General features: G+C 47.3%; 1 protein-coding gene across 2 annotated transcripts in view; it reads right to left on the bottom strand.

Moving 5' to 3' along the window:
• The window catches only part of Erg (ETS transcription factor ERG), a 96,134-nt gene that overhangs the window by 20,212 nt on the left and 60,463 nt on the right, over window positions 1–15,459 (bottom strand). For both annotated transcript variants that reach the window (XM_038346432.1, XM_038346433.1), the window contains exons 3-5: window positions 11,489–11,640; window positions 1,390–1,593; window positions 578–658 (exon numbers count right to left, since the gene is read on the bottom strand). In XM_038346432.1, coding sequence (XP_038202360.1) covers window positions 578–658; window positions 1,390–1,593; window positions 11,489–11,640 — 437 coding nt within the window. The remainder of the gene's footprint in view (window positions 1–577; window positions 659–1,389; window positions 1,594–11,488; window positions 11,641–15,459) is intronic.

The following is a 15,459-nucleotide window of genomic DNA, read 5'->3' as shown; positions in this document are numbered from 1 at the left end:
AGTGTAGACCCTGTAGTTAGAGACAGAAAGGAAGGCGGTGAATCGGGGGCCAGTTTTATATTCTCCAATATTGTAGCAGGGTTTCCCTTGGGATAAGGTTAAGGGTTTGCAAAGTATATGAAACATTCCTTCCATGGCCCTCTGCAAACATATAAATCTGTGCAGAAGATCAAATCGAGGCAAGTCCAATAGGCCAAACCTGTCTGAGAAACACCAAGGAATCCTAGAAAGCACCGCTTTAGAATGAAAACAGAGACTAAAAGATCTGGGGGTAGGGTTATAGCAGGGAGCTTTGCATCTCCATAGGCAATGGGACTGGTGGATTGGGACTCAAAGTGGCACATGTAGGAGGATTTGTACAATTGGTCCAAAAGCAAAACAAACAATCAAAACGAAAATCCTTTCATGGCTAAGGGGCTGTAGTGGAAGAAATGGCTGAAGTGTTCACATACCCAACACCCCCTCTCTTCACCTATGTGTCTGACTTCTAACTCTAACCTGTGGATTTCACTCGAAAGCATGCACCTGTGGACAGGGCCCTACGCTTTTCCTGGGGGTGGGAGAGGGCTAGCATTACCTGTGTTTCTAGCATGCATTAACCGTGGAGAGTTTTGTAAAGCCTTATCAACGTCATCGGAAGTCAAATGTGGAAGGGGAGCTACAAAACAAAACACAGAGCAACATTGAGATGAGAAGAGGGAGGACGACCTTTCTTAAAAATAAACGGAATCAAAGAGGAAAGAAAAGAAAACATACCTCCCCACCCTCACCTTGGAGTGCTGGAAACATCTAAACCCTGCGATACTGGTTAAGGCATTAAATATGAAAGGGGGCAACTTCACACGGGAGAAACAGGCATGGGATGCCAGGCAAAGCCACCAAGGAGACACCCTACACACTTGTATTGGGATCCTCTGGGGCTGTGTTCAGAGCTGTAGGCACTAGGGCATGCAGCATTTTTCAGACATATGCCGATACTGGCCGACAGGAACCTATGCTCTCAAGTGAACAACCTCCCATTTGGTGTTCAGGTTGGATGCAGAAGGGGTTTCACACAGCTCTAAGCAAGGTAACTACCCACAATCCCACCCAGGAGGAGGCTTGGCTGCCTTCCAGCTTCGAACATCATAGACTCTGTGGAGGGTGTGGTTACTTCTCTACAACATTCCATTTTCCTCGGAGGAGGGAGAAGGCTGCGGCCCTGTCTCCAGAAGAGTCTTCACTGTTGTCTACATCAGGAAGCGCTAAGCTCTACTGTGTGGTTTACTCAGGTCAGACATGGGCGCTCAGTGAGAGCAAGAGGATGCTGGGGGCCACCCTGTCTGAACCTCCTGAAGTTGGGCCTACGACCATGGCAACAAGCGTGGCTACTGGGGGCAGGCAGCTTACTCTCTCTGAGGTAGTGGAGATGCGAGAGAAGGATGTCGGCGTTGTAGCTCGGAGTGAGCCGCTGGAAATCATCTTTTGTCATCTTGCACAGCTCCTTCCCGTCAATATTCTGGAATAACAAGACGTCCACGTCTAGGAGGCCGTATTCTTTCACTGCCCATTCCAGCCACTGCCGGACGTGGTCTGTGCTCCATAGAGTAGGATCTGAAAGGGAACAGGGACAGACTCAGTCAGCAGCTACAGGCTAACTACTACAGCAGAGTGCACGCCAGTCACAGCTCTGGAGCAGCCTCCCTCCTGGACCGGTCCAGAAGCACCAGCCTGTGGCCAAGCTCAGTAAGTCACAGCAGGAGAAACAACATCCTGGGCAAAAGAGAGCCAGATGCACTGATCTCCACCCTCAAGTGAAGCATCCTCCAAGTTGAAGAGAATTAGCTCTGCCACTGCTGTGGCTCAGACTCCTGTAGATATTTGGGTTCCGTTTCAGTTACTATCACTTTTACTTATTAATTTAAAAATGTATAAAATTAAAACGTATCCCTTGAAAAATTACTGATGTGCTTATATAAAAGATTAGAGTTATAAAAACATCATCAAGAGCGTGCTAATTACAGATCACAAAAGGATGTAAATAGGGCTGGGGAGAATGCTCGGTCTATAAAGTATCTGCTTTGCAAGCAAAGAGAGGGAGGAGGGATTATACAAGCAAATGGGGGGGGGATGGTCAAGATCATGATGGGGAAATCCACAGAGAAAGCAGACCCGAGCTCCTGGGAGCTCATGGACTCTAGACCAATAGCTGGAGAGCCTGCGTGGGAGTGCATGGGACTGAACTGGACCTTCGCATTTGGGTAACAGTTGTGTCTGTTTGAGGGGCCCCTGGCAGTGGGGACCAGGATCTATCACTGGCACATGAGTTGGCTTTTTGGAGCCCATTCCCTATGGTGGGATGCCTTGCTCACTCTTGATGCAGGGGGAAGGGGCTTCGTCCTGCCTCAACTTAATGTGCCAGGCTTTGTTGACTCTCCATGGGAGACCTTACCCTTTAGGGAGGAGCAGATGGGGGGATGAAGGGGAGCAGGAGGAGGTAAAGGAAGGGGAACTGTGGTTGGTATGTAAAATGAATAAAAAGTTTTTTTAAAAAAGAGCACTGGGCAGCTACGGAAATAACTAACAATGTTTGCCGGCTGCAATAAGGAAAAGTACACAGAAGGCATTCTGCTGCCTCCCGGGATTACGTGGATACCTTCCTAAGGAGTTCCGCCATCATCCTGGGATACTAATGTATGGTTGTCAATGGAAAGGAAAATAAAATTCTGTATTTAAAACAATGAAGACCTGTGTTCAATTCAAAGAACTGCACACATACACACACACACATACACACTCAAGAATAAATTAATAACTATATTTGTACAAGCTACTAAACAGGGAATTTAAAATAAGGCATAGGGGACTCAAAACACTCTTATAGTGAATGTGACTCAGCTGTCAGTAGGTTTATTCAAAGAGACAGGGAATGGAAATGGGGGCTGGAGAAGAAGAAGAGGGATTCAGATGGGGCGTTAAGATGCGGGTAGAAATGGAGGAGGAGGATGAAGAATGGACGTGGGAGATGCAGATGGAGGATGGAGAAGAGGAGTGGGCAGGGATGCTGAGGTCAGATGGAGGAGAAGCCCGAGCACCTTGGTAAGGCCAAGCTTTACACTGTGGAATTTTAGAGTCATTAGGAATTTCTGAGGCGTGCGAAGGCGTCTTTAAGTACAGCAAGCACAGAGAACTCAGTGATGAAAATGGAAGGCCCTCTTGGGAGTCAGCGCATGCGTGTTTGGGCTCTTACCGGGGGGTAAGCACTGCCTCCTCTGGAGTTACTCTTATTTTCCTGTGACTAATTAAGTGAACTATCGCAGAGAGGAGGCAAAAAGTCAATGAGATAATGTGTGTGGAAACACTTGGCCAACAGTAACAACCCGGAGAGGAAAAAGCACCCACACAAGAGGGTTTGCGGAGTCAACTCTGCTAAAATGAAATAATGAATTCAATTTCCAGGGCTGCCTCTTCCTGTGTACAGAAGAGCTTGATTTATCTTTTATTTTAAGAGCCTTTTGGAGGTGCTTCTGTTGAATAAATCATAAGCCAACGAAGATAAGACACTGTGTGTTCAGCCTCCTCCTGAGAAGCTGATCTGTAGGGAAACAGCCATGTTGTGTCAATATGGTTCCAAGAACAGCAAAGGGGCGAGGGGCCAGAGACCCTCCTGCCTTTTCTGTATCTTATACCACATGATTAATAGCCCATAGGTTTAAAAATTCTATTTCAGCCAACTGGATCCTAAAACATATAAGTACACCACCATATAGAGTTCCCAATTATGTTATTCTTAATGCCTATGTGTGGAAGAGACACACGTGAGCAGGGTGGGAAAAAGTCATGAAGACTCTGTGTCTGGGGAGATGAGTCAGTGGGTAAAGACACTTGCTGCCCAGCCTGACAACTTGAGTGTGATCCTCAGGACCCACATGGTGATGGGCGAGAAATGACACACCCAAGTGTCCTCTGACTTCACACACTAGCTATGGAGAGCCCCCATCTGCCTACACAATAAATAAATTAACATGCAATTTTAAAAAACCAGAAAACCCTCTTCTAGTTCCATAAAACAAGATTCTGATCCAGTTGAGTTCATCGGTTGCCAGGAAAATATGAATGGATAGTGGCTGAAATTAGGGAAAAGGGTACTGTGCTGTCAATACCAGACTACACCATCATTGTACACAAGCCCTAGCATGGGCCAACATTTCCAGTTCCAAAGCCCTTCTAGAGGGTACGATTCAACATGAACTGAACTGATGGAGAATACCTGCAAGATGCCTCCACAGCAGAAGAGTAACTCTTGGCTATGAAAAATGTGGACTATATAATAAAATGCACCCCCAAAGCCACATCGAAGGCCTGTTGTAAAACAGGCCTGGGGCAAGTGAGCCAACCTGTATCTAAGACTACCTAGGGACTCAACATTTGGCCTCCAGATGAGGGCAGAACCCTGTTTACAAAGCAGGCCCAGCAGAGAGCAGGAATTTCAGAAGTGCTCAATACCACAAACTGAAATTTGACCCCAAGCAAAGGACTTCCTCAAAGCTGTTTTTGAAACTTTCAAATTTATAATTGATGGCCTGCGGCTTACGTTAATCTACCCTCTTGGCATTTGCCTTTAATTCTATTCAGCTTGGCTAGAGAGCAAGGTCTACTACAACACTGATCTTTAACACTCTGCCTTGTTAGCCTTTGAGATGGCAGACACCAAGGTGATATTTGTAAATGTCCCTTTGCGTCCCTAAAAGCACGTTACCTGCTGGCTGCAGAGTTCTAGAACTCACGTCCACACGTACATGCGCACACACGCGCGCACACATACACACACACACACACACAATTCTGTCTTTGACTTACCAATTACTGAGAAAGGTAAATCAGACTCACACACTGAAATGGATTTGTCTGTTTCCCTCATTGTTGTTTATTAATTTTGAGGCTACGTTACTAGGTACATGTGTTTATCATCATTATGCCTTTTCTATGAATTCAATATTACATAATAAACCTCTGTCATCCCTAATAGGGCTTTTTGCCTAAAATCTTATTTGTCAATGTTTTATTTTAATTTTTTTAGATTCTTGTTAGCTTTTGATTAATATGTCTCATTCTAGCTGTTTATTATCAATTATTTCAGTGTGTGTGAAATATTTTATCAATATACATAATTGCTTGGGTGAGCTATTTCATTGCACCCTCTGGGTTTCATACTTCCCGTTGTTCTTGCTTTGCTAGCTCTGTTTTCACCTCCTTCCTGGGATCTAATTTAATTCATTTTATTCATTATTATTTTATGTGCATGGATGCTCCTCCCCACATGCCATGTGCCATGTGTGTGCAGTGCCAGTGGAGACCAGAAGAGGGCATAAGATCCCCTGGAGTTAAGAGGTACAGGCAGCTGTGAGCTGCCATGTGGTGCTGGGAATAGAACTTAAGTCATCTGCAAGAGCAGCCCGTGCTCTTGACCACTGTGAGCCGTTGCTTTAACCCAAAGGTGATCTATTTTGTTTTTTTATGTTCATCACCTCTCCTACTGCCATTTGGCCATTCCCACGCTATTTCTCTTATTTCTTGATATTATTTAAAATAAATTTCAAGTTTTATCATCAAAGTTCTCTTTTTTCTCAAACAACAAAAGCAAAGCTTCATTTCCAATCCCTTCTTTTAGACGATAGCACCTGCCACTCCACCTGCTCCCACTCCCCACCTAGGAGGCTTTGATGGCTACTGACCTGGGACGAGAGTCCCAATGAAGGGTCGTCTATGTCGGGCTGGCCCATGAGTGTATGGATGAGAAATTGCATTAATTATGCTGACTGATCTGAGAAGTCCCAGCCCCCTGCAGGCAGCACCATTCCCTAGGCAGCGTTCCTGAACTGTATACAAGTGGAGGAAGGGTGCTGAGAATAAGCAAGCAAATAAGACTGCTATATGCATGCAATTCTCTCTGCTCCTGACTGTGGACGCGGTGCAAACATGCTACATGTATACAGTTCTCTCTGCTCCTGATTGTGGGAGTGATGTAAGCATGCTACATGTATGCAGTTCTCTCTGCTCCTGACTGTAGACATGATGTAAGCATGCTACACACATGCAGTACTCTCTGCTCCTCACTGTAGACGTGATGTAAGCATGCTACACGCATGCTGTACTCTCTGCTCCTCACTGTAGACGTGATGTAAGCATGCTACACGCATGCAGTACTCTCTGCTCCTGACTGTGGGCATGATGTGAGCATGCTACATCATGAGTCTCTTGAGTCACTTTTGCCACAGCAGCATAGGTGAAACCAGGACAGAGATGTGTCTGTTGCTCTGTGCCCATCTCTCTCTAGATTTATACTGATCCGGCTTTTGGTTAAGGCCCATTTTTAAAACGTTTTTCCTGAAGGGAGGGACAGTTATCAACAGACTCCCTTCTGCTTGGAAATCTAATTCCACCCTCAATTTACATAATAAATGAGAGTAATTATGTACACCCTTCTGTGTATTCTCACGAGGAGTCTCTTCTTCACTTTGAACTATTGGAAAGGGTCATTGCAGAACCTCACCAACTCAGCAATTATGCCATCCCCTAGCTCTTCTGGGTGTTTCCGCTGGTTTCATATGGGATCAAGAGCTTGCATGGGAGTCACACAACACCGGGCTAGAATTCTGGTTTTTCATGACACTGGCTGGAGCACCTAGGTCAACTCTCTTGGTGTTGTAAGTTTTGTTTCTTCAGTAGAGTGAGAGCAATGGATATTCCCTGCATCATATCTTGGCAGAGTCTCCACCATTTCTAGAAATGCTGTGTCTGTGTGCTTGACAATCAATCCTGCATAGACAGCAGATGTCAAGTTGACATCTTGTATACAAATATAGTAAGTGTCACTTGACAGTCATGTGTATACAGTAGGTGTCAGGTTGACAAACAAGTGTATACATATATAGTAGGTGTTAGCTTGACAATCGTGTGTATACAGTAGGTGTCAGGTTGACAAACAAGTGTATACATATATAGTAGGTGTTAGCTTGACAATCATGTGTATACAGTAGGTGTCAGGTTGACAACCATGTACACAGCAGGTGTCAGCCTGACAACCATGTACACAGCAGTTGTCAGCCTGACAATCATGTATACAGTAGGTGTCAGCCTGACAATCATGTATACAGCAGTTGTCAGCCTGACAACCATGTACACAGTAGGTGGCAGGTGCCATCCATTTTCTTTCCTAACATTCCAGTCTTACATATGACCCCCACGATTCCCTCAGCCACCAGCAGCTGATAACTTTACAGATAAAGTGGTTTCAGTTCTCACTTGTCTGGTGGTTTTAGTTGGGAGAAACATGACCTAATGGGCAAGGTCACCAGGAGATCCTGGCGGGGTGACAGTGACAGAGAAAGACCAAGCGCTGATTATAGGGGTCTACCAATGGGTTCTCTGCAGACCCGGGCCCCACTCAACTGTGTGGGTGCCTCTGGAACAGCGTCTTCGTCTCTCTGAGTATTTATCTTCTCATGGTTCATGGGAGACACTGAACTGTGATTTCCAATCACCACGCAACTCCCATGATCCCCTGGTTCCTGCTTAGTAAGTGACAAGTATTGCCAAGTCAACATGTGGCCTTTCCTGTCCCTACCTGCAGCTCTGTGCTTAGGACACCATGGGTGCTGGGCACAATTTACCATCTGGTCACACACAGCCTCGTAAGTAACAGACCTGGGTCGAGGAAAACGTGTGGTCGAGGTATCGGAGCCTTGGGGGGGAATCTAATCCGTGCCACCTATCTGCTTCCTGGTGCGGCTCAGCAGCGCCATTCTAGGGAGGGTCATGTCAGTCCCTTATCACTCTGAGAAGTCACGGAAGAGTCCCGGGAACCTGCTGCTGCCCTCCCCGGGCTGACTCTGTGTCACTAACTCAGCCTTTCCACGACAGTCAGAAGACCCAGGCTGCTGAAGGGCTGAGCCACAAGTGCAGCCGGAGGCGGTCAGGTCTGCGGGCCCCAAGAACACTGCTTCTGGAGTCTGAGCTGAGATAAGCGTTACTTTTCCTATGAAACAACTTCTTAATTGTTTCCCCCAAATTGCAGTTTTTATCTTGACTACCAGGAGCTCGAAGCCACACTAGGGGCTTAACCACAGTGTCTTGGCCGGACCTGCCATCAGCGTGACTTCATTCTTCTCTCGTGCACTTTAGTCTTCCATGTGTATTGTGATCACACCGCACTGAACCTGAATTTTGATTTCGGGTCACACATCCTGTAGTCAATAGTTTACAGCTCATAAAGCACCGCAGATATGTTTTAGAAATAGATCCATTGTCTCTATTTATATAAACGTATCCATGTCTTATATAAGCATATAGACTGAAAAAAAAAACTGTGATAATGATTGGTCAGGTGTCATAAGAATAACAATTGCTAGAGAGTTAAGCACATAGGTGGGGGGCACTGAAAAGAGGTCTTGAAGGATGCGCAGAGTTCATTACCACAGCCGCACACACAGCACAGGCCCAGGCACTGAAGATGCAGCGTACAGACAGCAGTGTGCCTCGGGGTAGCGTGTGACTGAGGAGGAGCTAAGGAAGCACAGGCTGAGGTAAAGGCAGAGGCTGCAAAGGGGCCCTGATGGCTATAAAGGAAACTTTCACAACCTCTCTTTTGCACTGACCCCCTTTGCTTGGATATTCTAGAACACACGTCAGAGTCATTAATTTGAGCTCTGTACATTCTCCAGTCACCCGCCTGGGTGGGTCGTGCTATCTGAGCGCTCTCTGACCTCTCCCAAGAGACTGGCAGGAGTAACAGATGCTCAGGGGACATTTCCTGGGTGATCCGACATGGGTGGGCTTGGTAAGATACCGAGCAGGGGCTTTGCAGCCTGAGTGTTTGGAAACGGAGAAGAAAGAGTGCAGTCTTGTAGGCGCCTTTGTCCATGGTGATGGAACACAGGAAAAGGTTAGAGAATGCCGAGCAAAGGAAGAGATGGGTGTGGCCACTCAGGCTCTGAGATACTCATATCAAAGGGTTTGAGCTGATTGTTTGAAAAACAAAACTAAAATGTGGGCAGAAAAAGAGATTGGTCTGAACATTTTAGCACCTATTTTAGGGAAGAAACAAAAAGAAATGCTATAAACCGCTAAAACCAGAGGTCCTATTACACTGGTTCAGCATTTTGCAACTTTTAAGAATGTCATGAAGGCCGTGACCATGCCCCGCTCTGTAGTAACCCACACCATTAGCACACCCTGGCATGCACCACCAATAATGAAATAGCAGCCTCGGTTCCACATGCTTCTAAGAAGCACAGAGGTAAGCCAGGTGGCTGTGGTGGCGCACACCTTTAATCCCAGCACTTGGGAGGCAGAGGCAGGTGGATCTCTGAGTTAAAGGCCAGCCTGGTCTACAGAGTGAGTTCCAGGACAGTCAGGGCTGTTACACAGAGAAACCCTGTCTCAAGAAAATACAAAAAAACAAAAACAAAAAAAGAATCATAGAGGCACACCCATCACACAGAGGACACAGCCTTGGTGCAGGAGATTGTGAGATGCATGATGCTTACATTACACAGAGTACCTGCTCTCTGTGTGCACTGGGAATCCACTGTTTCTCCACACAGATCCATGGCCACAGCCTTGGAAACACCTGGAAATCAGACTTCTGAGTTAAACCTACTAGATTCGGGCTGTTGTTAGGAACCAAGGAGAGGAGACAGCTCTGGTTTGGGGCTTTGTGCCATCTGTCACAATGGAAATCTGAGCTGACACCAAATAAAGCTGAGGAAATATATTTTCCCAGACTAGGGGGCAAAGAACAATCCTTCTGGGTTTCAGTCAACACATCACCTGAGCCGCTCAGCACTTTATTATAAGTGGGCTTTGGTGTGATGATTTTTGCTAGTGCAGGTGTTTAAGAAGGCTTAAAATGGGTGAGTCTAAGCTAGTATGCCTTCTAGAGGAGTGCAGTGAAAGTGTTTGCTACTAAGTGTCTCAGTGTATAATGAACCAATTGGTATGCAGTCTCATAACAAGTAGAGGAATGCACACGTTCACGTTTACATGGATACCATGTGTACCACATGTTCACACGGATATCATGTGCACCACATGTTTACATGGATACCATGTGTACCACATGTTCACACAGTTATCATGAGTACCACATGTTTACAATGATACCATTTGTACCACATGCACACATGGATATGTGTACCATGTGTTTACATGGGTATCATGTATACCACATGTTTACATGGATACCATGTGTATCACACATGAGTCTCCTTCTATGTTAAATTCTTCATTTTGGCCACACACCTCATCCCTTTACTCTTAAAGTTGAGTCTATCCTGCCTTTGTGTATGTCTATCTCTGTCTCTCTCTCCCCCACCCCCATGCTCTGTCTGATATGAATGTCAGCTGGCAGTGACGGAAAGAGCAAATGCCTGACAACAATTAAGGTTTCAGCTCACACCGTTGGGTACCAGGCACTACATCTAACCAGCAGGAGCTCCAGGAACCAGACACTTAGGTCTGGAGATTTCAATGTGTGCAGAGCTCTCCACACGCCGAGTGCCTGAGTGAGGCATCTAGAAAACCTGTATTGCTGCTGTAGGGATGGATACAACAGCTTCTGCTACTGCTAGTGTGTGTGTGTGTGTGTGTGTGTGTGTGTGTGTGTCCCCGTCTGTGGACGTGTGAACACACATACCTGGAGCTTGACCAATAACTGAAAGATTCGCAACTTGCAAAACCATCCACAGCTCACTGTCGTACCAACACCATTAACTGAATAACTGCCTACGCTGGCATGAAGCAACCCGAGGAGGGCACAGCTGAAAGCAGCTTTCTTCAGAATGAAGAAACAGCCCACTGCTCTGTGCAAGCCGGACGCCATCTGCAGAAGCACCTTTTGGTCTGTCGGGCCATCACTGAACGAGTGCCTCTGAACGAGACCTGCTGACACTCATGGAAAGTCCACCGAGCTGATTCCTCACCCCACGTTCCTCTGTGGAAAGGCCTAAGTCAGGCCCCTTCTCGCTCAAAAAGACTTTGCTAACATCGAAGCACCCTGATGACACCTCAGAAATATGAGATAGCCCAAAGTGACACCACGCGTCATGATTCCACAAGGATAAAATGGACGCAGGCAGATCTCGGCTCAGCCTGGTCCTCCATCTTACATGGCTAGAACTTGGTTTGCCTCGGGTGAAGAAATGAAGTGGGAAGCCAGAGGCAGGGGTGGCTGGGGTGGGCTCCCCTTGGGTTTCTACATCCTCTTGTGTGTGCCCAGCCACGGAAACTCTATCCTTCCACCCACTCTCAGTCTCTGGTATAGCAGGCACTCACGGAGAACAAGGAGACAGACTGACACGGGGCTGAGTGACATGGGGTGAAGCAGAGAGCAGACCCAAGCAGGAATGGAGGCTGTATCATCCCTGACAGAGATCTGTAAACCACAGGAATGGCCCATCTTTCCTGGGAGGAGGGATTGTTAACCAGAGTGAGACTCCAAGACTCTGACCTGCGGGGACGATCACTCTGCGCTCGCTTGTGGTCATGTTGGGGGGCGGCATGTGCTTCTCCTCCATGTAGCTGCTATAGCTCATCCCCACGGGATCAGGGCTGTCCACCATCTTCCCGCCTTTGGTCACGCTGCATGCGTCAGGAGAGTTCCTGTGGGAGAAGAAGACAGGTTCTGCTGTCAGCAGGGTACCCAGAGGGCAGGGCTCGGGGCTCGTGACTCATGGAGGGGTCCAAGGACAGGCGAGGTGGGAAAGACCATGAAAGCATTACAACTTGGGAAGCTGAGGCAGGAGGATCTCTGTGACTTCGAGGCCAGCCTGGCCTACAAGAGCTAATTCCAGGACAGGATCCAAACCTATAGAGAAACCCTGTCTTGAAAAAACAAACAAACAAACAAAAAAGGTCAGAATATTATGGCACCCCAAATTCACACACTGAAGCTCTAAGCCCCATGCAATGGTATACGTGGGTAACCAGATTTATCTCAGGTCAGGACGGTAGAGCCAATGACAAAAGGATGAGAAGTTGGTGAGGAACTGGGGCGCTGTCTCAGTGGGCGAATCGCTTATCAAACATAAAGACTGGAGCTGGACCTGAGGATCCACTAAAAAGCCCAGCATGCAGTGTGTGCACCCATGGTCCCAGCGCTGCCCAGCCAGTCCGACCTGTCGGTGAGCTCCATGCTTCAGGAGGAGACCTTGTCTCAGAGAATAAAGTGGAAGTGACGGAGAACCACACCAGGCACTGAACTCTGGCCTCCACGGGCAAGCGCATGAATGTGTATACCTGCACACACACATGCATACACACACGCATGAGACAAACAAACAGGAACAAAGAGAAAGAGAGACTTTCCCCATTGTTTCACTCCCTCCATGTGAGGATGCAGCCACCCCTGACCCAAAGAGAACGCCCTTGGGTCAGTGGACATGGCGCTCTCTGGCACCTGACCTTGGCTGCCCCATCTTCAGAACCATGAGTAAAGTGTTCCTGTTGTCTAAGCAGCCTGCACTGCCGCCTGCGACCATGCTGGGGCCCACGCTCTGGAGAAACACGGAGCCCATACGTGGGAAGCCAAGCTGCTGTCTGGCTTCTATTTTGCTAACCAACTCTTTCTGAAACTGTCGTGTCCAGACTCCCTCTGTGACAGCTGACTGGGAACACTCAGGGAACAGCGAGCTGGTGTTCATTCTTGCAGAGTGACAGCAAACAGGGCTAGCGGCAGAGAGACACCAGGGCCCGGACTGCTCAGCCATGCTTTCCTGGGGTGATGCTTCTTTGGAAACCTCAGGGAAAATCTGCTCTTGGGTTCCCATCCCTGTGCCAAACACAGGATCTGGGGGACTAAAGACTGATGGTGATGGGGGTCAGGGCGCAGTGGGGAAGCTGGAGAAGGTAGGGGACCGAGGTGAGGAGGTGCTGAAGAGTGGCCTGAGAGAACCAGAAAGTGACCTGAAGATAGCACTGCATATGAGAAGAGCTGTCCCCACTGACCCTGGGGATAGGCCACAGGGACCATCAGGAAGGCAGTCACTGTCTTTGCAAAAAGATTAACATGCCTTTCCCAGGAAAAGTGTCCGTGTGTGTGTGTGTGTGTGTGTGTGTGTGTGTGTATGAGTTTGTGTGTGTGTGTAGTGTGTGTGTGTGTGTGTGTGTGTGTGTGTTTAAGTGATATTTGAGAGCTATAGGAATCAGGCCTTACAGGTAAACAGCAAGTAAGAAAACCAGATTTAGAAGCTAAAGAGACAGTTCAGCAGTTAAGGGCACATGCTGCTCTTGCAGAGACCCCAAACTCAATTCCCAACACCCACATGGTAGCTCAGGAGATCCAAAGCCCTCTTTTGACTGCTAAAGGCACTAGGTATGCACATACATACATGTATGCAGAACATACATATACATAAAACAAAATAAATATTTTCTAAAACAGAAGAAATCTACCTTCATCAGGGAACAAAGAGATATATGGCCGTTTTCTCAGATGGTTATCCCACAGGCGATGGCTACCCAGGGATGAAGGCTAGCCCAGGGATGAAGGCTAGCCCAGGGATGAAGGCTAGCCCAGGGATGATTGCTCCCCTACAGAGGAAGGATGATGGCTAGCCCAGGGATGATGGCTAGCCCAGGGGTGATGGCTAGCCTACAGATGGCTAACCCTGAATCACCTCAGCAATGATATCTCTACATTCTGGTTATATTAACTAAAGTAGAATTTAGGAAGCGCTTCTGAAGCTCTACCCAGCACATGGATTCGCTGTGGCTTGGTTTCCATTTTCCATATTCCTGGAAATCTTAGGCACCCCAAGGACTCCTGACTTTTAATGTTCGATCCAGTGTTGAAGACTTTGATTCCGCCTCTATAGGACCTTTGTCTCTGCCAACGCTTGTTAGCTGCATCTTTGGAAGGTAACTTGCAGAGTCACCAAACTTCAGGCTTACAATGGACTTGAGCTTTGAGTTTGAGAAGGGCAAAAGCACCTAAGGCAGGCAGGTGTGCAGGGCTACTTTCTGAGCAAGACAGAGCTGACATGGAGTCGTGAAATTCATTTCTCATCCAGAGGCCTTGACAAAACTGTCAACAGGAAGGCCTGGCCAAGGATCCATTGCCCACGGACTCTGAAATACAGATTTCTTCTCGGCATTACTTGCCAATGCATCCAGAACCACAGAGGAGCTCAGTGCTGGCACCAAGGAGACAGCGACAAGCTATCTGTGCAGGTCACACCAGGGTTACACACCGAGTTCCTACCAAGACCCGGGGAAAGACAGCCTGTCATCTTATAAAGTTCTCACGGCTGTGGCAACATGAAGGTAATTTAAATAATAACCGTCCACGTTCCCACAGATCAGTGCCTGTGTGCTTCCAGTGCTGTCGACACAGCCATGATTTCTGCTTGATGTTATAATATTTTCCTGGCTGCAAACGATTATCTCTGCGAGACTCATCCTAATATCAAACCACACAGTATCTTTGCTGGAGACTGAGTTTCCTAATCCTTTGGAAAAAATCCGTCAACCTAGTGTTATATGAATGGTTTGGTATGTTTGTCTCAAAGATGCTTGGGGAGCGAAGTTAAGGGTTTGAAGGGAATTTTTTTGACAGGAGATGGTACCCAGGGCACAGGAGCAATATTAGAGATGACGGTAGAGTCTCTGCTCGTCCATCTACTGCAACTTATTGAGTGCCTACTGTATACGAGGCACTGACACCAGAACGGTGAAGGCCAGAACGAGGTGGCACTGGGGTTTAACCACCTCTTTGTCTATCGCCACATAAGTGTGTGTGTGCGTAGACACACGAGTGCCACTGTGTGCTCACAGAGGCCAGAGCACAACACCGCGGGTGCTGCTCATCACCTACTTCCCTATTTGAGATAAGGTCTCCGAGTGTTTACCATTGTGTAGATCATGCTAGCTGGCCCCGGAGTTTCTTAGGAATCTCATATCTGATCTTCCTACAGTGCTTTAGAACAGTAGAACAACACACACTCGTGGGCACACACACTCATACACACACACACACCACACACACACACACACACACACACACACTCTGCCCCATCTGGTTCTACATGCATTCTGGGAGTCTGAACTCCAATCCTCACATTTGTGTGACAAGTACTTACCTACTGAGCCACATCCTCAACCCTCCTCTAAGTCTTGATAGTTTAATTTTCCTGTCTGAGGACAAGAACTCCATACACGGATTTTGGGAGTTTTTCTACCAAATGAAGCAGACCCCCCTCACCAAATATGGGTATAATAAGCTGTCATGTTGCATTATGCCAGTATGTGCCCAAACTATATATAACTATTTAAAGTACAGTCAAAGCCAGGGGTAGTAGATGTTGAAACAGAAGGATCATGAGTTTGAGGCTAGCCTGGGCTACAGGGTGAGTTTGAGGCCAGCCTGGGCTATGTAGTGAGACTCTGTCTCTATACAAGCAAGCAAACACAACATGGGCGCCT

Source organism: Arvicola amphibius, chromosome 10, assembly GCF_903992535.2.
Source record: "Arvicola amphibius chromosome 10, mArvAmp1.2, whole genome shotgun sequence".
NCBI classification, from domain to species: Eukaryota; Metazoa; Chordata; class Mammalia; order Rodentia; family Cricetidae; genus Arvicola; species Arvicola amphibius.
This window is presented reverse-complemented; position numbering and strand designations above follow the sequence as displayed.